The 24,094-nt window shown below is 45.5% G+C and overlaps 1 protein-coding gene across 8 annotated transcripts in view; it reads right to left on the bottom strand.

Moving 5' to 3' along the window:
* The window catches only part of LOC138487712 (adiponectin receptor protein 2-like), a 1,243,553-nt gene that overhangs the window by 770,377 nt on the left and 449,082 nt on the right, over positions 1–24,094 (bottom strand). For 3 of the 8 annotated variants that reach the window (XM_069614255.1, XM_069614256.1, XM_069614257.1), the window contains one exon: positions 13,365–13,552. The exons of the other annotated variants lie outside the window; for them this stretch is intronic. In XM_069614255.1, the coding sequence (XP_069470356.1) occupies positions 13,365–13,552 (188 nt within the window). The remainder of the gene's footprint in view (positions 1–13,364; positions 13,553–24,094) is intronic. 8 annotated transcript variants of the gene reach the window in all.

A 24,094-nucleotide genomic window follows, 5' to 3' on the forward strand; every position in this document is an offset into this window, starting at 1 on the left:
CCACCACTGGTGCAGCCTCCACAGGATGAGCCATGGCTGCCGCGACCGTTTCGATAGAGGGCTTGGTCGGATGGATCAAGGCCTTCACCACCTTAGGTGCGCTCACCGCCTTATCCTTCAGGGAGGGGGCACTGCCACGCTCCTCCTCTGCCTTAGAGCTCGACCGGGGCCTCTCCAGGAGCTTCGCCGGGTGCTCGGCCTTCCTCTTACCCGACCCAGAGCGTTGGCTCGTGGTTGATGGTGCCGGGGAGGGTGCGCCCTGCCTGGCGCCCGTAGAGCCCGACCGTTCGGCGCTCCCGGTGCCAGCGGACTCGCGGTGCTTAGCCTTATGTTGGGCCCCCGTCGCCGGGGCGCCCTCAAAGGTCTTAGAAGACCGCTCGGATTTCTTCTTCTTCTCGCCAGACGGGCTCTTACCCTCCAGCCAGTTGGCGAGACGTTGATGGCGGTCCTTCATGGTCCGTTCCGACATGTTGCCGCAAAACGCACAGTCCTTCTCCACGTGCGTCTTGTCCTCATGAAGGCAGTAAAGGCAGAAAGAGTGTTCGTCCTCCTTAAAGACGTTCTGCAGCTGGCATCCAGGGCAGACCCTGAACAGCTTTCCGGGCGTCGAGCTTCCCTTCTCCTGGGCCATCTCCGAGACCGGGCCTGAGAAGCTTCTGGAGTCCTCCGAAGTGTAGCTCGACGAAATCTTCACCCTTGAGGGGCACAGACGAATCCGACACGGGTCCCCGTTGATCGGATGTAGGATCGGTGGAGCTTGAGGCTCTTTTGACCGAAAGAATCGAAGTTTTTGTGAAAAAGCGCGAAAAAAAAGCACTAACGCTCGAGAGCAATAGCACGAGGATCCCAACACATGAACGTGCGGTAAAAATCTGAAGATGGCTGCCAGAGGCGGTGCTTAGGTAGAGGGCAGTCATTGGCTGTGGTCAGTATGACGCAGAGACCAGTGATTGGTTATTACTACGAAAGACAGATCAGAAACGAAACTGATACTGGTTTTTTCTTTACCGAGGATTCCCAGCCTGACGACGGGGAATATTCATGAGCATGTGAATCCATGCCAGACCCCATGCTGGAGAAGCACACTGTTAAATGCACCAATGCTCCTACTGCTTGGCACCAGCCAGTTTAACAGATCGCTGTGCAGCAGCATAGGGCGGTTGCTGAGCCATTTTCTAAATAAAACACATTTGCAAAATTGATTTTATTCTATGAATGAAGAATGGCATGGGTTAATTGGCGGAACCACTTTTTTCCCTTCTTGGAAGAGCCCACACAAAAGCAGAGTGAAGAGATGGGCAGGAATGGGTGTGATTAGCCATAGGGTTTACATTGGCTAGGGGCCGGGAATGGGAGGGATTACAACTGTGTATGCCTCCTCAAATATCAACTCCATTGGAAAAGCACTACAGACCCTCATTCAAAGCCCATATTTGAAGGTTTGTTAATGACAACAGTTTTGGCTATAAAGGTAGCGCTTTCAGCACCACCTAATAGCCCAAACTAAAAAAGGCTAAATGGGATGTCCCGACACAAATCATCCTCATTCTGTAGTTTCACGCAAGGCAGGGTGGCCTCTTCTCATCCTACTCTCCTTTGAAGAGGCAGGAAAATGCAATGGTAAATGGGTAAAAATGTTATACCTCACTGGTGCTTACACCTCTGGCAAGTCAAAAATGCTTGGGCCAGTGTTGCATTGGGATGTAGAGACATTTCAGCGTTAGCATCCAATCTCATGCCAAAACAAAAGGGAGAATTCTTGATAGGAATAACTGACATTAAAGCAAGTATCTCTTGACCTGCATGAATAAGCTGCTTGCCACATTGAGATATTGACCAAGGGCTTAAAGTAGATTGGGGCTTCATGCAATGCGTAATGTATATTTAGCAGGTGCTACACCAAACCTTTTGTGCACAGAAAAAAGTTAAGAAACTTAACCTTTGATGGTCAGCATTTGCTCTACTGATTAACTCTTTAAGGGAGGAGGCCAACACCCTAACTGACCCATCTCTTTCAATCACAAAGCAGACTATGAAGCAATCTACTATTTCAATGCAGAAAGTGCAATACAAGATACTTACTAGGGCTTCGGTTAATTCTGGACCAGGTCTCTGGGCACAGGAAAATGCAATGGATTTGTGGGTGCACATCCAAGGAACATTCCGAGAACTATGCTGGGATCTATAATATTGCGAATTTCTCCACAAACATCCCAACCACTGATCCATTCCAGGCCTGCTGTCATCCATCTCCTTTCGCGTGTAGGAGATCTTTGCATCTCCCTGCTAGGTGGCTGATTGCCTGCATACCATCACAGTGATGAAGGAATGTTTCAGACCCTGCCCCCTTCATTCCAGTCCTTTCCCTACCATTCCCCAACACCTTTCATCGCACTTTCATAAAGAATAAGCTGATGAATTTTCTTTCTTCACAAATCGATGATGGTCCACACATCTTCCTGGTTATTCTTCAGAACCATCTGTTCAGCAAGTATTTTCTTGTGGAGAAGACAGGAATTCTCACGCTGTGGAAGATTGTATTGATGCTTCAGTATGGAAGCAATCGTGTGCAATGGACTTACAGGATGCCTACATGCACACAGTTATGCGCCTACCCAATCACGCATAGCTCCGGTTTTCAATTATAACCCAGTTTTTCCAATTCTGGATTCTGGCCTTTCGACTTGAGCTCTGCACCAAGGGTATATAACAAGGCAATAGTAGCAGTCACAGTATTTCTACATCTTTAGGTACTCCTACATCCCCCATCCTGTTCTTTCCATAAATACTCACTGGCTACTCTCCCCAGGAAAGGGACCACAGTATGATGCAGAGAAGCATAAATACAAAACTGGTGCCAGTATGCATGGGCAACTGTAAGGGTGTAAAAGTACAAGTCTGACAAAGAGGTGGCATTGACTTATTTATATCAGTAAAAATAAATGCCTATTGAACTATTTACTATGAGTGGTTAACCTACCTCAACAAAAATCCTATGGACTCAGTCTGGATGCCCGTAAAGTAAAATGTCCACCGTCCTGGATCTAAACCTATTTTCTTCCCTTACACTTTAAAACTAACTAAAGAAAACTGGGTGTCGTCTTGATCCAAAAGGAGGCCCATCTCATTCTGGATATAGACTCCAAGACTCAATTCTTGTGAAAAAACACATTTCCCCAATCTTCTGGAGGGAACCTCTTTCTCGATCCGTACTTCAGCTAAAAAAAAAAAAAAAACAGTTCTCCCAATCTTTCGGAGCAATCCTCTTCCTTTGTGCTTCAGTTCATAAACAACACAGTTCCCCAGTCCTCTGGAGGGAGCCTCTTCCTCTATCCGTTTAACAAAATGCAGTTCTCCAATCTTTATCAGGCTTAGTTCACTAACCTGCCACACCTGACCATACACTTTACAAAATGACTCAATATTGCAATAACTAATGGGGTATCAAGTCTGGTTCACTATTCTGCCAGACCTGATCCCATAATTTTGAGTTCCAAAACATTTTCTCTGTCGGTTGTTTCTCTTTTCTCGAAGTTCGAAATCCTTTTATACTTTCTCAGGGTCTCTCCGACTTCTTCTGGGCTTCTGCCAACTGCTTATAGATAGCTTCACACTGATGTGGATCTTTGACCCTTATATAGTTCTCTGATGAGCTTTGCCCATTTCCATTTGGGTCCCACACCTTTATGCACTCATAAAAGGCTTCCCTGCTTTCATATGGGTCCCAGACCCTGCTCTTCTGTTCTGTGGAATCCCGTCCCTGCTTCATCTATTGCCAACTTGGACAGACCTGGTGTACTCTCCTGCCAGGTACTTTCCCACATAGGTTTACTCACAAAGTTTGCATCAACTTTTATAGGTCCTCTGTTATCCCTTTTGCTTTTCAGGATGTACTTATGTGATTTACAATGTTCGTTTCAACTTGTAGATTTTCTCCATTAACCCCTTTTGCTTTTTGAGATGCACTTATGATGTGTCTTTTCAATCCAATCAGCTCTCTCAGTGCCCCAACAACCGGCCCAACCCTTTCCCTTCCTATGGGAAGCTTTGGTACAGTCATGTCTCTTCTGGAGGTGGAGAAGAGCTTGTGTGTTGCTGCCACGCTCTTCGTTCCGTCTTTCGTGGCTCACCACGCCAAACTCTCACGTCTATCGCTGCATGCATTCTCCTCGGTCTGCTTTCGCCGGTCAGGCTTCTCTTCGCTCCGCCACCACTCGGGTGCCTTTTGCTTGAACCTCTCGGAAAGTCTGGTCTCTCGTTAGCAGTGTTTCAGCTTCCCTTGCCACGGAACTAGCGTCTCATTCCACGTTCCAGACTGCAGGGCTGGCTTGACAATTCATCTAGTCCTTCTTCCCTTTTTATGGTGGAGGCATTTCTTGTAAGCTGTACTGCATGTTGGTTCCGCAGTGGGCTTTTGCCTCCTTGTTCCATCTTTGTGTCAGTGGTATTTTGTATTAGACTTGGATAAGTGTCACTCTTCCAAGTACTAGTATCGTTAATGAAATCTTCTACGATAACTAGGGTTTCCTGTTTTACGGGTTTATTCTTTTTAACTTCTGATGTTTTTAAAAATGTTCAGAATCTGTGTTTCGGTGGTTTCCCGTTTGCCCCTTCAAAAAACAAATATTCTTTTATTGTTTCATTGTGTGTATAAGTACTGAAATGTCTCAAAGCAAAATGTTATGAAAATTAAAAAAAAAAAATAAAGCTGAATGTGCTAATCCAGTAATATCTAACTCACTTTGGTGGGTATCAGGTAATAATATAGCATATATATGGTCGCCGTAAATAATATCGCCAGGAAAATGTTGTGGCGATATTATTTGGGTGACCATATATATGGGGACAGGGGCAAAAAACAAACAAAAAAAAGACAAAATAAAGTTTGGGGCTTGCAGGGGTGTCGCCCCGCATGTTCCATGCAATAATGTCGCCACAAAAAACGGCCATTTTTTGGCAATATTTTTGCATGGCGAGATTTTTGTGGCGACATTACTACATGGAACCCTTCGGTGGAGATGAACAAGTTACTTCTTACCTGGTAACGTTCATTCGATGGAATGTTCCTCCGACGTATTCCTTATCTTTAATAATTCGTCTCCAGCTTGCTGGCCTCGGAATTTTTTTTCTCAGTAGCGGGCGCTGCGCATCGACGTCCGTGGAGTTGGTGTCCCTCGACAGCCACCGTATCAGCGCCGTCACCATGCCCATAAATAGCCACGCGCAGCATCCGTTGCTCAGTTCCGTTTTGTAGCATAGGGTAAGTCCTGCATGAATTGGTTATTGACCTTGAATGAGCGTAAGCTGCACCACAAGGGAAGTATTACTGCAGGGATGGATGGGAGGGGCGATAAGGAATACGTCGGAGGAACATCCCATCGAATGAATGTTACCAGGTAAGAAGTAACTTGTTCTTCGAAGGGATTGTGTCCTCCGACGTATTCCTCATCTTTGATAGACTACCATAGCAGTGGTGTGTAATTGGAGGTGGGAGTAAAAAACGTCATGTTTCCCTTTAGGAATGAACAGAATGTAATACGGCTTTGCCAAACCTAGTCTCTTGACTAGAAGAGGAATCCCGGTTGTAAAATCTTGTGAAGGTATGTGTGGATGACCCTGTGGCAGCCGCACATATGTCTCGAACCGGAACCCTCTCTGGAGGGCCGAAGAGGCTGCGATACCCCTGTTGAATGAGCCCTAAGATTTTGAGGAGGCTCTTTCCCTGCTAGTTTGTAACATTCCAGAATGGCCAAATAATCCATCTGGAAATGGTCTGTTTTGTTATCGGTAGTCCCAATTTGTGTCCTGAGTAACCTACGAACAGTTGGTCTGCTTGCCTAATCCTAGCAAGTCTAGGCTGATGTAAAAGCTTAAAGCACGCCTTGGGTCCAGCCTATGTAGCCTTTCTTCCTCTGGATGGGGAGGAGGATAGAATGAAGGTAAGGTAATTTTCTGAGTGATGTGGAATTCAGAAACCACCTTTGGGAGGAAATTAGGCTTCACCTCTAGGACAACTTTGTCTTTATGAAAAATTGTATGAGGGGGTTTACAAGATAGAGCTTGTAATTCGCTCACCCTTCTAGCAGATGTTAGTGCCACTAATAAGGGTGAGAAATCTTAGCGAACAAGAGTGGAGTGGTTCGAAAGGAGTACCCATCAGGAAATTTAAGACTAAATTTAAGTCCCATAAGGGAACTTGGAATGGTCTTGGAGGATAGACATTAGTTATCCCTTTAGAAATTGTATTACTAAGGGTAATTTGAAATACGATGGCTCCTCTGCAGTGCGCTTGAAGATCGATAGCGCTGCGAGATAGCCCTTGATAGTGCCAACTTGAAGGCCTGAATTTGCCAAATAGAGTAGAAAGGATAACACCGTTGGTGTACCACATGAAAAGGGGCCGATATTCTATTCTCTACACCAGCTGCCAAATTTGTTCCAACGGCAGCTGTATAAATACTTTGTTGCTGGTCTTCTGGCCGAAAGCAACACCTCCATGATGTCATCAGGGAGGTCCCAATCCTTGTATCTCAACCTTTCAGAAGCCAAGCGTGAAGGTTGAGGGTTCTGATGTCTGGATGGAGAACCTGACCTCCCTTCTGTGAGAGAAGATTCTCCTTGAGTGGAAGGCGAATTGGAGGGCAGATGGACATGTCCAGAAGGTCCGGGTACCACGTTCTCCTGGCCCAGTCTGGGGCAATTAGGATCATGGTCCTCCGTAATTTTCTCAACCTCCTGATCATTTGAGGAATGACAGGGACTGTTGGAAACGCGTACAGGAGTGGAAACTCCCAGTCCACTACGAACGCGTCCCCTAGAGCTCCTCTCCTGTTGGTACTGGTGGCGAACAGATCCACTTCAGGGGTTCCCCAAAGAGCGAAGATCTCCTGAAGGACTTCCTGAGCTAGTTCCCACTCGTGGGAGACTGTGCCCTGCCTGCTCAGAGTGTCCGCCGTCATGTTCTTCTCTCCGGCTAGGTGAACTGCCGATAGAGATTCCTTCTTGAATTGCCCAAAACCAGAGCTGCATTGCCTCTCTGCATAGTGGCAGTGATCCCACGCCTCCTCTTTTGTTGAGGTAGTGCATGGCCACTGTGTTGTCCGTCATTATCAGGACATTTTTTCCCTGTACTGATGGCAGGAAAGCTTTCAGCTTTAGTCTGATCGCTCTCAGCTCCAATAGGTTGATGTGTAGTCTGGACTCCGATGGAGACCAACGACCGCTGATGGTCAAGTCGTTGGCATGGGCTCCCCACCCCGTGAGTGAGGCGTCCGTGACTACTGTTATCTCCAGCCATGGTTGCCAAAAACAGTTCTCCTTTCAAAATGTTCCCTTGATAAGCCCACCATTGAAGGTCTTGGGCTACCTTGTCCGGAATCCAAAGGAGATCTGTCATTTTTCCTGAGAACTGCGACAACTGGGTTCTTAGTGCCCACTGGAGAGATCTAATTCTCAGGCGAGCCTCTGTGACAAGGAAGATGCAGGATGCCATGAGGCCTATCAATCTCAAAAAGTCAAAGGCTGGGAGATGTTGGGCATTTTGAAACTTGGTGACCATCTGCGGAATATCTTGAGCCCTCACCTCTGGTGGCAAGGCTTTTCCCAGAGAAGTGTCCAGGACCGCTCCGATGAACTGGAGTCTCTGATGGTATCATCTGTGAGTTCTTTAAATGGAGGATGAAGCCCAGTTTGTGAAGGAAGTGGCAGACATAATCTAGCTGGATCTGAGCTTGTTCCGAAGATACAGCTCTGATCAGCCAATCGTCCAGGTAGGGGTAGACGTGAATCCCTCCCCTCCTTAAGGCTTTCAGACACTACCGACATTAACTTGGTGAAGACCCTCGGGGCAGAGGTCAGCCCAAATGGCAGAACTCGAAATTGATAATGAGAGCCACCAATTGCGAACCTCAGGTATTTCCTGTGTTTGAGATGGATTGGCACATGGAAATAAGCATCCTGGAGGTCCAGAGATACCAGCCAGTCCTGGAGCTGGAGGGCCTTAAGGATCTGAGAGAGAGTTACCATCTTGAACTTGTCCTTCCTGAGGAACTTGTTCAATTCTCCTAAATCCAAGATAGGTCTCAGTCCTCCGTCTTTCTTCGGTATGAGAAAGTAGGGGGAGTACCAGCCCTTGTTCCTCTCCGCTACAGGTACTGGTTCTATGGCACCTCTAGCAGGTCTACAATTTCCTGAAAGAGGAGCGGATCTGGAACTTTCAGAGAGCTGTTCCCTGGTGGATGACTGAGGGATGCGTAGAAAATGCAGGCAGTAACCTTGGGCAACTGTCTCCAATGCCCAAGCAGCTGACGTAATAGCCTGCCATTCCGTCAGATGTTGAGTTAACCTGCCCCCTACTGTTGTCTTGTGAGGAGAGTCCTCAGAGCGGTTTGGAGGCGGCTGATGCAGATGCCGAGGGTAAAGAGGCACCTGCTGCTGCTGCTGCTGCTGCGGCGGCTTTTGTATTTTTAACCCGTCCACCTCGGGTGAATCTTTTCTGACCCCTTTGAACCGGCTGTCCTCTGCCTCTTCCGAATGCGGAATAGAAGCGAAAGGACTTACCTCTCCAAGAGGTTCCTGAGGGGCGATATGGTGTCTGACGGATTGCAGTTCCCAGGGATTTTGCTGCTGCCTTTGATGTTTGTAGCTTTTCTAAACTGTTATCCGCCTTCTTACCAAACAAAGAAGAGCCGTCAAAGGGCATATTCAAGAGTCTGCTTTGCACATCTGGAGCAAAACCAGACTTTCGCAACCATGCAAATCTCCGGGTTGTTGTACTTGCCGCCATGGCCCTGCTGATGCTGTCAGCAGAATCGATGCCAGTTTGAAGGGATTCGCACATTGCGTCTTTACCTTCCTTAATGATGTTTAGAAACGCTTCCCTTTCTTCTCCCTCCGGGAGGCAGTCAGCCGCTGATGAAGCACACTCCCAAAGTGTGTGGCTGAACCTTGCAAGCGTACAAGTAGCATTGATGGATTTCAACGCCATGCTACATGCAGAAAATACTTTTTTGCCCAAATGGTCATATCTCTTGTCATCCCTGTCCTGTGGAACGGTAGGGTAAGCCGATTTACTACCTGATGAAGTTGCTGCCTGAACAACCAGACTCTCCGGAGTTGGGTGTCTGGATAAATATTCAGGGTCAGCAGTAGACACCCCATATTTGGCGGATCATTTTTTGTTAACCGCCGGGATAACCTCAAGGGTTTCCCAGTTTGCCAATATTTTCCTTTGTAATGCCACATGAAATGGCACCACAGGATCCTCCTGTGGACCTTTAACCAAAATGTCTCTGAGGTCGTCTTTCTGACAAGCAGGTGAGGGTGTAGACCAGCCCATTAACTCTATTATTCTTGCCATCAAGGTTCTATAAGGGGTTTCAGCATGTTCCCCTGGGTCTGGTTTGGCAAATTCCACTTCTGGGGAAGTGTCCAACCCACTTGCTTCATGTAAGGGTTCTTGGAGGTCCTTTAACCTACCTTCCTCAGAGGTAAATTCCTCTGGTTCAGGAGTTGCAGATCCCTGCAACTCAAAAGGTCTTTCCTGATCTGAATTCTCCTCTTCTTCATAAATAGATAAGGCTCTGGAATGATCAGATCTTGGAAATGGTATAAATCCCATTTCCAGAGCAGAAGGGGCCAAATTCGTCATAATTGGCTGAGAAAACGTTGACGCGGATGTTAAAGGCTTCGAAGCCGTCGAGAAAGTTGGTAGAGGCCTCGAGGAACTCAAGAGTATCGGAATTCTACTCGAGGTTGTCGACGACATTCTCGTGCTCGAGGCTCTGGGTATGGCCACTGGCTGTGAGGTGGCCGTGGGTTTGTCCTTTCTCAGCGTCAAAGACGGCGTCGAATCGACTGACCTGTGCGTCGAAGAACCCTTCGATAATGGTGTTGAAGACGCAGATCTATGCGTCGAAGGGACTTTCGACGATGGCGTCGAAGACGCGACCTTGCCTTTACTCGAGGGTTCGTGGCGCTCTCGAGTAGCTTCTTTCGCCGGGTGCTGCGACTCGCAGCGTTTTGATTTTTCGGGTCTTTCACCCATGGTATCACCCTCAGCAGTCTTCGAGGGGGTCGAGGCCGCTTTCTCGAAGACGCTAAGCATCTTTTTCCTGAATTCCTCCCACTCAGCCTGAGAGCTATGTTTTGTGGGGCAGGAGACCCTTTTCGGGGAAACTGAAGAAGACTAGGAAAGGGATCTTCGACGTCTCTTTTTTGAATGCTTAGATCTCGAAGAGTGATGGGAACTGCTTGGAGACCTAGAATGAGAATGTCTTTTGTGATGGTGAGGAGACAAATGTCTCGACTCCACCAAGGAAAGTTTCAAAGAGGTTTTAACTGCCTTACCTCTCTCGAGCTTCCCCTTACGCTCCTTCAAGGCTTTCGCCGTCATGGACATGCCGTCCTCGCACTCCGAACAATGGTGCTCGACTCCCAGGCACCACAAACAGATCCTGTGAGGATCCGTCAACGACATTTTCTTTCCACAGTCTCGACATTTTTTAAAGCCGGACCTTGGAGTCGTCGGTTCGGATGAGGAAGCCATCGAGTACGAGTTGGTATTCGAGGAATAATTAAGTATATTTGACTGAAGAACTGAGAAACGATATGCCGAGGCACCACGAAGCGCGGAAAAACGGAACTGAGCAACGGATGCTGCGCGTGGCTATGGTGACATCGGCGCCGATACGGTGGCTGTCGAGGGACACCAACTCGACGGACTTCGATGCGCAGCGCCCTCTGAGAATTTTTTTTCGGAGGCCAGCAAGCTGGGGACGAATTATCAAAGATAAGGAATACGTCGGAGGACACAATCCCTTCGAAAAAGGATTATTTTGACTGTCAAAAGAAATAAACGTCAAGCAGATAACTGTTTATCAAGTGCTGCTCGCTAAGAAATGAGACGAGAGTCTCATTAATGTACCCCACGAGGCTTGACTGGAGGGGGTAAGCAGGCCAAAACAGTTTGTTGGGTGAGGGAATATCAGGGGATCCTATTGCAGAATGTTGAAAAGGCAACTCAGCAGGTTAGGTGATTGTTGTTGGGAAGTTTTTAAATCAATACCTTCCGGTAAATCATATGGCTTTTCGCCTATTCTTGCTGCAACATGTGCTTTAAATTTGTGTTGACTGGCGATGAGCATGGCTCACTCGCTTCACTCTGCGTGGGAACCTTTATCCCCATATCGAAAAGCAAAAGCTGGCACCCATGAATATACTCACAGTAAGTGAGCATATCTTAGTCTTAAAGTGAAATATACAAATGTAGTTCCCTTAGAAAAAAGTGTGCAAGAGAAAAGAGCATTGGACTTTAAAAAAATTTATTAACACCAGAAAAATAACCTCAGAGAGGAAATGTTCCAATAAATGAAACATACTTATAATATAGCAAGGTATTTACACAAATATATAAATCCTTATAGAACTATGGTAGGGAAAAATAGTACAATTGTGACTTTATTCTCCACCAACCTTGACTGGGAGACTATAAATACCAGAATGCAATTCAGCAAAAGGCAAAAAATTGCCTTTGGGTTTTGAAAGGGTTATAACAAAATGTAATGTGTGAAAGGGTTACCTGTTTGTGTTTGACACATGCAGGTTTCATCTAAGCTGTGATGGAAGTATTACATTCGGAAAATAATGCAGTTACTTTTAAACTGTTCTGTGTTACATTTGCCTGGAGGATGGCACAAATTTAGGCAACTAACTTGTGCTTTCAGAATTAAAGGCCCATTCGCATTTCTTTATATGGAAAGGTTACGAGTGTCTTGACCAAAACAATGGTCCCTTAAATGAGCCATCATTTATAAATCGTTCATAATTTTAAAACTCTCCTTGAAGAAAGAAAGTGCTACGCAGCAATTAGGGACCCTGCAGCTTCTGATTGGCTTCTGGGTGCCGGTGCTCAAGAGAGGCACTATAAGGTTGGAACGTGATTAAGACACTGGCCTCATGCGAGCCTCATACATGGAAGACTCACACAGCTTTCCTTTTAAAGCCAACAGGCAGCTGAAACATTTCAGCGCTCCTCCAGACAAACACAGACACAGAGGATCTTTTGCCACGAACAGACAATGAAAAATCCATGTTAAACCATTTTTTGTAAATACAAATATTTGCCAGTAGTCAAGGGTTACTCTGAGGAATTTTAGCCAATTTTAAGATGTGAAATCATCAGCCACAAAAATTTCTAAAATTTCTCTACAATTCATCAAAATAGCTCGGACCAAATATGAATACAAATATGTTTTCTTTACAAAGAAAACGATGTAACATTTGTGCAGTGTTTTTGAATAAGGCCAGGGGACAGCTGGAAAAGCAATGGGAAAACGCAAACAAGGATACATGGGGGAAGTAAGGCCCTTTTCCTATTGACTGCCAAGCCCCCTCTCCAGTCACTCCTTCAGCCCAAAACTTCCTCCCATCCCTGCTCACACTGAAGCACCACTGGGATAGAGGAAACAGTGTTCTTCAGTTTAAACCTAGCAGGCACCTTTTCCTCTGGGGATGTTTTTCCGGTGTTTATCAGATTTCACTGAAAACAGGAATGCATAACTGTAACAGAGGTATGGGGGACAAGAGGGATCTGAGTGGGGTATAAAGAGAATGGGGACACCAAGAGAGTAGGTGAATACTGCGTTCTCCCAGGGCCATCGTCACTGGTCCCATGAAGGGTTTCCCTCCCCATGAAATCCACCTGCTGAGTATCACCCCCGGGAGGGGGGACTATCTGGTATCGGCCTGGCCTCGTGGGAAGGGCCTCATTTGTCACAAGACCCATCCACCTTTCCTCCAGTGAGGTCTTCACGCATACTCTTTGCAACAATCTTGATTTATTTTCTCTGCGCTTAAATATTGTACAGCAACTGCATGTTTCTCCATTTAAATTCATATTTATATGGACTTCCCACATCAATAGAAACCCACTGCATTTCCTATAGCTAGACGTCTTGTGGCATAGAACCCAACCACCTACTTCTTTGTGGCGCATTAGCACTGCATAATCAAAAACGGAAACCCCACGTTTAAGCCAAAACTAATTGTGGCGCTACAGTGAAACTTGTTAACCAGCACTACGAAACATCTAAGGAACCCCAAGTTCTTTTTTCCGCCTTCACCATGCCATCCCTCGCTTTACAAACTCTACATTAAGATTTGTGCCTCACTAGAAACCAAAGATGAAGACTAATAGGCCACCCAGTTAGTATGTTTGAGCACTCATCCCCAAACAATAGAATTTAGATTCCTACCAATAACAAAAAACGATTTTTTTCTGCACAAAGGGTTCAATGAAAAAATAAATGTAGCAAGAACTAAGAAGGTTGAGCTTTTCTATAAAATGAAATAAAGATAGTTCTTACCAGCTCTCACTCCTCGGTACTGTGGTGTAGCAAATAGATCCCACTGGGAAACTACGATGGCTGCTATGCCTAGCACACAGATGATGATCAGGTACACAAAACAGGGCTGAGGGTTGCAGTAAAAGGAGTAATAGAGCCATGGAACAAAGCTGCCCATTATCAGGAGTGCAATACCAGAGTAATCCAACCTAGAAAAGGGCAAGCAATGAAGGTGAATGATTAATCAAGCACTTTCCCAAAAAACACATCTATCATTCAAGGCAGTCCTAAATACTCACTAATAATTCTACAGGTGTACAAGGAAAAAATCTCCAATTCTCACATACATATCCATAAAGCTGACATGAGCATCTGGTTAAATAGACATGCTTGCTTATGGATACTGGCCTATTTTAATTCATTACAGTGGTTTTTGTTACATTTCACGACAATTTAGCCTAAAAATTTAAAATACTACAGTACTTGTCATTGACATTTGCATTATTGGCCGACACACACTGCACCCTTTGGCAAGATACAAAATCCTTAGTCACGCCAAGTGTCCAATGGTGAATTTATACCACCCACCCACCCCCGCCATCGCCAAAAGACCTAAAAGGAAACCGACATTTTGGACGGTTGGGGTAATGTGTCAAAAGGGGGCCAGGACTGCTTTCAGAAACTGTATGGACGACGCAAATGTACTTGCATGGTGCCCCCGTTGCCCCAAAGGAATGTTTTTGGGGACTAGTGTCCATTGAATGCATATTGGACCATTGAGATTGTTGAAAAACATTTGGCGCGTCGCCCTCTCTGAAGTTTGTACGAGCTCTCTGCGAGGAGTGTCCTGGAGAGAGTTTCTGCCGGGTGAGGCAGGCAGGCAGGGCTGGAAGGTCGCGAGTAGCGCTGCAGCCTGACTGAGAGCCACTGTGGGCGTGTTAGCGGAGGAGAGAGCGGCACCAGGATGAGGCGGTGCTCCTGCCACGGGCAACAGCCGTGCCGCGCCCCCCAGGGCAGGACCTCAAAGCGTGGGTACAGAGACAGCCCGCCAGAAACTCCCTCCAGGGCGACCCGGACACCACCTCGCTGCTACCCAGATATCTGCCGATTAGGTGGACCCCTGAGCATGCCTCCGGTTGATGCTTCATATGTGACTCTGAACATACGCGTGTGTAGTCACACATTGTGCTTACTCCTGCCTCTGTAACACGAGCCAGCAGCTCATCTTTTTTCGCCCTGAGGAAGGCTACATACAGATGCCACCAACTATTGGCATAGCCGAAACGTGTTTCCGTGCACGACAACGTCACGGGGGGAAATTAATCTTCAAAATCCCCTCCAGAGCAGCAATGGACACTCCTTCCTAAAAGATTTGGTATCTTTACACGTTGGCACTCAACAAATTTGAAGACCTATTCAAATAGTTAATAGGTCCACAGTCCTGTAAATAATTACAGTATCGTATGTTTTACATAGAACAATATCCTGACTCCTTTTTTTGTCAGGATTTGTTCAAATTGCTTTCTAAACACAAGTCTTACTGTGTAGATGACTGTAACCATTACTTCAGTTTGACTATCTTTTCCTTATCACTTACTATTTTTGTTTTGACCCAAGAAACTAATTATGAAAATATATATATGTATTCTTTGTTTGCACATATTTGTAATTATTCTTTGTATGTTTTTTGAACTTTTTTTGTCACATATCCTTGGTTGTTATGTTGATGTTCTTGCTACTTTTTTCATAATTTAAATATATCAGAACTGCAAAGCTATCAAAGTGTACCTGTATTTTGTTGTTTTCTCTAGTGACCTAGATGGCACTGATTCAAATCCTTCTCCATAAGTTGTTTACTTTCTTTGTGAATTTATGACAATGAAATGAATATAGGTTTCTATGTGGATTTTCCTCTCTTTTGTTAACAGTATCTTACTCCCCTATCCACATTAGCACCAGGGGTATCCCTATTGTTGTACTCACGAAAAACAGATTTGGTTCTAAATACAAAATGCACATTTGATATCTACCTTGATATTTACCTGTCAGTTGCATATCTAGCTGCATTGTACCATAATCCCATGTAAGACTAAGTGGCACTGCATTTGCAGTGTCTTAGAAGGCTCAGTAGCCAGTCAGAAGGGCACAGGACACAGACATAATCCTGTGGTGCCTAAATTTGCATCATGGCATAGTGTCAGATGGCATAGCATCCCTAGCCTAACCACTCGACAACACCAGCAGCAAAACATAGGGTACATAATGGAACGTACACCAACCAAAGAGAGGTCTACACCAAGTTTCCCTAAACACCACACTAAACCACGACAGATCAACAAAATAGCTCATGTATTTTTTCAGATTTCCACACACCATTGCAATCAAACATCCTTGCCCTGTGTTCGTTCACTAGCACACTGCTTGCAGATCCTGATGCTCCAGGAGGCCATGAAAATGGGAGGTGGTGTGTTATGCAAGACAATAACTTAGCATAACCAGGCAAATCAGAGTTTTACTTATTCTCATTTGGACCAGTACTCTGAACAGCCTACTCAACTGCGATGACTGAAAGCAACAGGGCAGAACATGATTGCCAGTCTGCTATGCTGTGCTAAAATCTCTGGTGCAGCGACTGCTTTTGAGAATATATATCTGCCTATCAAATTTAGAGATCAGGAACTGAGCAAGGGTCACTGAAACAGTAACGCAATTCTAGGTGGCGGCCTCGGGGAGCCACTAATGGAGGACCAAAAGGAGACATCATTTTGTCCCTAAAATCATGAAATCTGTCCCACTTTAAGGCAGTGAATTATTCAATATTGTTAACTTAATCACTTCCAAGGACTCCTCGTTCTGCAGTTAAGTCACAGTGTGATTACACACTTTGGTTAAGCAGTGAACTCAGGATTGTAATCCTTCATGAAGCAAGACAGACAACCAATTCAAAGTTCAAATAAAATACTTTTATTAACTTAAATGTCAGGATGGTCTAGGCCCAACTAGCCGTATGCTAAGGTGGGATTTCCCTACCTTAAGAAACTAAGGAAAGTCTGAGTCAGTAAGTTTAACTTATAAATCTGCCTGTGTCTAAAACCTATACTTGCCCAATCAACTAAATCTGAAAAATGTGTAGGGATGTCAACAACAAACTAAGTAGTGTTACAAAAATAAAGTTCTGAGCTGCTTCCAGCTATTGGCTCATTTTCCAGCGCCCCTTGCCCAATTTCAAAGCAGATAACAGTTCCAAAAAGGGCCTTGAGATTCCATTCCCAAAGGCAACAACAAAGTTCATAAAGTCTTCGGTTTCCCTTCCCCAAGACATCAGCTTGTCCATCTTACCAGCTCACACTTCATTTTAGTCTCTTAATACACAAAACCAGTTCCAGGACAACTTTAAACTCCTTATTCCATTATAGTTTACATAGATTGCGCTCTTCTGCTTTCACTTCAGCTATCTGTTTCATACCTATCTGTAGGTTTCCTTGGATTTCACAGGCAGGGTATCCTCCGTCTAGGCGCAGTTGCCTGACCAAACAGTCCACCCAGTACAGATCACGCAACAGATCACCCTAGGCTTACTTGCCCACACAGGTTTCTCTGCCACTGCCCCTGCGTTTTGGTTCACCTTCACTTTGGTTTCTCCTTGCCAGTCTCTTGGCTTTGCCACAATGTGTGTGTTTCACAAAGTTCACTCCGTGGTGCCTACTTTCCTTCACCATATTACTTTCACACTCTTTAGTAATGTTCATCACTTGCTTTTCACTTTATTTCAGAGGATTCGGTCATTGCATTTGGGTATTTATTACATGTATTTTGCACATGCTCGCTCTCATTCATAAGCTTATCAAAGCTCACCTTTAATTCGTATTCAATAATTCTTAATTCACAAGGCTTTCTCTTATAGTTCAACCTGCTAGGATAACCCCTCACTTTGGGTTCACTTTTACTTGCATATCTATTTTGGTTCACCCGGCAATTCCATTTGCTTTGCAGTAGCCCCAGAAGCGCCCCCATATGAGTGTTCCCTTTTATTCACTCATCGGTCTCTGGCGGCTTCTCCTGGCGTCTTCTTTCTTTGCTCTCTGCTTTGCGTCCACGTCTCCGTAGCATTGCGAGCTGTGCTCGCCTTTTGGAAACCTCTCTGGGTTGCCGGCAGCTCAGCTCGCCACTCACGGACGCTGCCGGTAACTTGCAGCACTGGGGTCTCTTCCGGGCCCCACAGCACCCAACCAAAGAGGCTCTAGCAGCTGTGACCCAGCTGTGGCCAGGCCGGGCCTCAGCGGCGCAGTCTGTCCTAGGTATTTGCCACCATCCTGGCATCCAGGCAGGGCCGTCCTCGGCATCCTCCTTAACAGATTTCTATCCTTGCAGGCCCAACACACCCGGCCTGGCTTCTCTCCTGCTGGTTTCTCATCTCCGTTGTTGGCTCCACCTTTCATGCATCTGCAACCACTCAATAGGTTGCAGGTGAGAGTCTGTAAGCCTACTTGCCTGACCATAGTTATTGGTGTTCTCTGACGTGCCCGACCCTCCCAACAGCCTTCAGGCCTCTTCCTTGTCTTAGTACCAAAGTGGTGCAATGACATGTTAGTATGTACCACTCCTAGTCGCCTCTTCCTTGTCCCAGTACTATAGTTGTGTGACTGAGAGGGAATGATAAAGGGATTGGCAACAGCCTATAAAGGCATGGGTAGGGCAAGGTTGGCTGTCAAGTAACACCATGTCTCGCCTGCTGACATACTTTCCCCCTTCTCCCCTATCCCCAAGGACTCTTCACCCAGGTGATCCTCCCTCGCATCTCCACCCCAGGGTCAGGATCCAAATGCTATGGCCTTTTCCTTGCCACCTGAGAAGAGGATCCAAGTGGAGTAGGTGTGAAGATACCCTCCGGTTTCTCACAGTACAAAGATTTAGGTTTTGGATTTCAAGGACAACAGGAACACTGTCCAATAGTGTTCAATTGAAAAACACACACAAATTGCATACTAAAGAAGCCTGACAATATGTAAAACCTTCTACAAATCCACTGAGGCAAAATAATATAGTACCTTTTACACCCTGAATGGAAATCCTAAAATCCTACAATGGAAACCAAAATTAGCCTGAAAAATCAAGTGTACTCAGCACTCTGCTTTTAGCACAAAGAAAATGAGGGTGGCGCCGGGATGGGTCGACATGCTCACACCTCTCGTGTACTACACATGCCCAAAAGGGCCAGCGAAACTACACACCAAAAACACACAAACCACACACCCATTGCTAATCCCGCTTCAATCCAAATAGGTTCAAACGAACAACTCTGACACTGGACACTACCCTTCCAGACACAAGCCCAAAGCACACAACAAAGCACACTGTTAGGCGGCAGAATTATATGCAGTGCCCTTTGGGAACACCACACACAATTAAGACTACAAGTGACAGTACGAATTCACCTTTGGTACACGCCTGTACTACACAGTAAAGTGGTAGCGATGGCTGAGCAGCCAGACTTATCTCAAGAGCAAGTGAGCAGTAGCAATAGTTACACAAAGGACAGCAATTACTATGATTTAAACAAAAACTGTGTCAAGGTTTCTGAATAAAAGAATATACATTTATTTACACATCAGTTATTAAACATTTCACTAGTCTCAAGCAGTTTAGAAATCACCATCTTAATACACCACACCACTCCCAATAGATTCTGGACAAGTTAAGCTCACAATGAAGTGTGAGCAAAATGGCACTCCAATAATTCAAAAGGGAGGGAAAGACAAAGTGAGACAAAAATTGAGCAGCACCAACAGGTAAGTAAGCAGGGCAATCTAGAAAAAGGAACTACAGTGAGGGAATCAAATCAAGAGGCTTAGGGCCAAAGTCAATGGGACAAAAGTCTTTTGCTCAAGATCACACAGTTCAGGGTGGTTCGCAGGTAAGTCTTTGCCAAGAGTTCAGAACGAAGTTGGTCAGGCGAAAATTTACTTTAAAGAAGAGAGAAGGACAGGCCCTTGGATTGGCGAAAGGTTTCACACACTTTCACTGTGGCTGGACGAAACAAAACCGTATTTGGAACAGTACCTTAAATGGAGAAGCTGTAGCTGAGGCGGACGTTCCGGCAGTCCTACAGGCTCACGGTTCCTGAAGCGACTGTCAGACTGACACGAAGTCGGAAGATTGGAGGGTTCTGCACTGCCCAGTGAAGAAACCAGCAGCAGAGCAATAAAAGGTGCGCTCCTTAAAACCCAAGCAGGGTCCGACCTTCCTGGCTATCCGGTTCACTGTAGCTCTCTACAGCAAATTCGACCAGAGGAGGGAGGCCTTGCTTGCAGTTTGGTGAACTGGTTGTTCCTACCAGCTCAAGGGGAGAAGATTCTTTGCAGAGATCTTCCCTGTCGACGAAGTTTGAAGATTCGGACCTGCAGCAGGGCTTCACTGGGAGGTTCAGTTGTGGTAGAGGTCCTCTTCTGTCTGCTTCTCTTTGGTTCTCTCGATCCAGAGGCGACTCTGCCTTTCCAGCCCCAGAGACCTGCTTTTTATGCAGTTTTCCCCCATTCAGACAGCCTGGCTGCCAATCACACAGCAAGGTGGCTGTCCTGGCGGGACACTCACCTAGCCAATCAAACAGGAGTGAGACTTGGGATACCAAGGGAACCCATGGCAGGGGTCCTAAAACCCCTCCCTCACATCCTGCCTACCCAGACTTTCAGGCGCCTAAGGAGGGCTTCTGTGCAGGAGCCCACGAAAGGACGGCGAACAAAGGAACCAAACCTGGTTTGGCGCGCAGAGAAAAACACAAGAAAGACTTTTACAAAAAGAAATGGCGAATAAACCCAGCGGGAACCAAATTAAAACAAATATGGTCCAGCTGATTTAAGTTCGAGGCTACCAAGATAGCCTAAAACAATACCAGGGCTATTTACAATAACCGCGGTAGAAAAAAATAGGGTAGTTACCACTGCCACCAGCCAAGTCTTTTTGAAAACCGAACGAAAAATTTTTCCATGAGAGACAGACAAAAAGGGATAACTAGTAACCCTTTCCAGTACTCTATGTAAGATAGTTTGTACTTGGTCTGTTGATTTAAAGAGACCAAGTCAATGGCAACCTTATATGTTCGGGAGACAATAGTCAGTACCCGAAAGTGGAGTCTGAGTTGGGAAGTCTAAAAGACAACCCTGTGTCACTGCACTGAGGGTGCTGTGTAACACACAGTAAAAGGATGACACCTATAGAGTAGGTGAGGCTCAACAGTATATGAAAACAAAAAATGTTAAACGAACACAGCAAAACACATGCAAGAGTGGAAAAAAAGGCTCACACTCTTACCAGGTGAAAATTAGCCATTTTGGAGAATTCTCCCTAACGTACACTCGGCACAGACGCCAGTTTCTCCTGGTTCTGGAAGCAGCAACACAAGAGCACAACCGCCATCCTATTCCTCTTCCTTTACTAACTGTTAGACAAGATTGTATGCAGCACCCTGACCGCCTGGCAATAGGAACCCAAACTTTGGTGCAAGTCTGTACTACACAGGTTGGTAGCATGTTGAGCAGCCAGGCTTATCTCAAGAGGGGTCAATGTGAGCAGTAGGGGAGTTACAGAGATTCACAGTGACAAGTTTCAAATTAACCTTTACACAGAAGGTTTCTTGATTAAACAATTATTAATTTATTTAACAGTCAGTTGGAGTAAGCCTTCTTCAGACGGGCAATATAATATTAACACTCAAATATACTCCAAAATACACACTCTTAGTTTATCTAAATCAGCAAATGCCCATTTGGGATGGCACACAGCCACTTCCTACACCCTCAGGTTACTTAAATAGCTAGGACACTGGACATTAATATATCACTGGTGCATGTAGAGCAGAAGTATGTCAAAGAAAAAGGTTGTTAGAACAAAACAAGCAATCTCACAAACATTCTGAAGCATGTAAGTACTTTTGGTAACCCCCAATGCAAAGCAAGTTAACCCCTTCCTGGAAGACAAAACACAGTCAGAGGGAAGAAGAGTCATTCAGGGAGCCAGGCCAATGTCAATTGGGCAAAAGTCTAGGTGAGCTGAAGCAATTCTTGCAGGTAGGTAAAAGTCTTGCACAATGTTTTAGACGTCGTAGAAAATAAGAAATCAAAGTAGGGCCACAGGCTGATTAGGTTTGTGAGGTAAAGAAGCTGTTAGCAACTCTACAGAAGCAACCAAGTCAATTCTCCACTGAGAACAAGTGAGGTTACACAACAAGATGCAAGTTCTCTTTGAGACTGTATGGTACCTTTGGTTAGAAGAAACTGTTCCAGTTGGCTTCTGTTCCTGTGCAGCTCTGCAGAACCTGTGTTCCTGTGCCTCAGTCATGGGGACAAGAGGGAGGACGTCTGGAGGACTCCTGCACTGCAAGGGGACATCTGCGACAGAAAAGGATCGACTTCTATTCAGTGGCACTTTGCGGTTTCAGCTCCTCGCGTCTCAGTAAATAGCATCATTCCAGCCAACCTGTCAGTCACCCAGCAGGGTGGCTGTCCTTGCCGGACAGCCAGCTGGCCAATCACCTTTGGGTGCATTCCAGTAACCAAGGGGATGAAGCACAGGGAGTTTCGGGCACCCCCTCACTTCTTGCCCCAACCAGACATACTGGAGCAGGAGGCGGGCTTCACTCGTGAATACCGCCAAAGACAAAAGGAACAAAGGGACCAAAACTGGTTTGGCGCATAGAGGTCATCTCAAGAAGGACCTTTCCATAAACAAATGGCAAATAAAGAAGACCAGGGCCACTTTGACAAAGATGGCACCCTTTGGTGCTTTACTGCAGCTGAGAACGCAGTGTGCGGTAAAAGCACACCACGGTAGTTAAGAGTAGACCACTGCCACCAGCCATTCATTGAGGAAGGGGTAACACAAATTCTAGATGAGAAGCTAGACAAAGGGGATACTAAGTTACCCCTCCAGCACCCTATTATAATGATAGTGTGTGCTGGGTCTAGAAAGTTACAAATGTAAGTAAAGTCAATTTCACTTTACTGCTCTTGGAAACAGTAGTTTATCCAAGAGAAGGTATTTAAACCTTGGGGAAATCTGGAAGACTTCCCTGTGTCACTGCACTGAAGGTGCTCTGTGACACAATGTAAAACATGATGCCTATGGAGTTTGCCAGACTACAAAACCAAAAGTCCTCAAAATCCAGCAAAGTTGCTGGGGTCTCGAAGGTAGAGAGGAATTGGCACATTTGAGTATTCTCCCCAAGACTTACCAGCCCCACCAACTTTACTTAGAGCCACTTCAGCGCATGGAGACCATGCAGCAGTGCACAGTATAAATCATCATAACTTAATATAGCAAGCAGCGATTACAATCAATGCTGCCTGCTTTTACCTGGTGTAAAAAGCAGCCAGAATCCAAAGCATAGGTGCTATCATAAATGCATGTGCCTTTGCAGGAGATGGGCTGGGGATGGCAAGAACAGCAATTCCTTTCTGTACCCCCTGCTCACCATACAAATGAACATATTGCACGGTAGAGAAAGCATGCATAAAACATATGCACAGATTTTACACATGCTTTTTATACTACATCAACTTGATATCACTCTAAAATAAATTGTTTAAAAAGGCCACCTGGTGCAGTGATTGTTTCTTTATTCATAGCACGCGCCAGACCTGAAGGTATCAGGGTGCAAGGACATGGATACTTTAAGCTTACAGGTTACAAGATTACATATTTACATAGATACAGGTTAATACATATAAAGCACTTGGTACATATGCATTACAGGTGTGAATTCACATTGGTCGAGCAGGGTAGGGTTGAGTTATACAGTCAATTAGCGGGTAATGGTAGGGTTACTGATTGTTTCCTTTAAGCCAATTGATAATATTGGATCTAAAATGTGGGTAGGATTGGTCAGTTCTTAAGGTCAGTGGGAGGCAGTGCCACAGTTGTGCCGCTTTGACGTGGAAGCTATTCCCTCCTATTGTAGACATTCTGAAATAAGGTACTAAGAGGCAATTGGTGTATGCTGTTCTAGTGGATCTAGTTGTGACTTTTCTTTTGAATCTCTGTCAGGTATTTCGGTGCTAGGTTGTTGACATTTAAATGTTAGGGATGCTGTTTTAAGTTCGATTCTATCCACAGTGGAAAGCCAGTTGGATTGTCTGCTGATTGTTGATCTATGTTCTCTTTTGGAGATTCCTAATGCTGCTCTAAGGGCATTATTTTGCAGTATTTGCATTTTCTGAGTTATGTATTTGTTAGATCCCAAAAAGAGAGCATTGCAATAATCCAACTTAGACAGTTCAAGTGCTCTTGCCAAAGTAGTGCAGCTGATTGTAGAAAGTTATGGTTTTGCTGATCTGATCAACTTACACATGTAGGCTGTGGACGATGCCAGAGCATCCAGAGCATTCACCTGTTTGGCCATGGTAAGGCTAGAGTTGAGGTAGAAACCTAGTGTTTTTACCTCTTTGGCAACTTAATTAGAGTGGCCGTCTATGATGAAGGCGGTGTAGTCCTGGCTGAGTTTCTTAATGTTTGGTGTAGTCCTCAGCATGATGAGTTCCGTTTTGTCATCATTCAGGCATAGACCGTGAAGTGCCATCCATGCCTGGATGAGGTATATCCTATTCACCAAGGCCAAATCCTGCTTGTAATCTCCAGAAAGTGGGACTGAGAATCTGGGTGTCATCTGCATAATTAGTGTAGGTGACACCTAGAAGGTCCAGATCATCAAACAGGGGCTTGGTAAAAATGTAATACATAGTCGGGGAAACACATGAACC

The sequence above is a fragment of the Ambystoma mexicanum genome, chromosome 9 (genome assembly GCF_040938575.1).
Source record: "Ambystoma mexicanum isolate Mex_15411 chromosome 9, UKY_AmexF1_1, whole genome shotgun sequence".
Taxonomy (NCBI): domain Eukaryota; kingdom Metazoa; phylum Chordata; class Amphibia; order Caudata; family Ambystomatidae; genus Ambystoma; species Ambystoma mexicanum.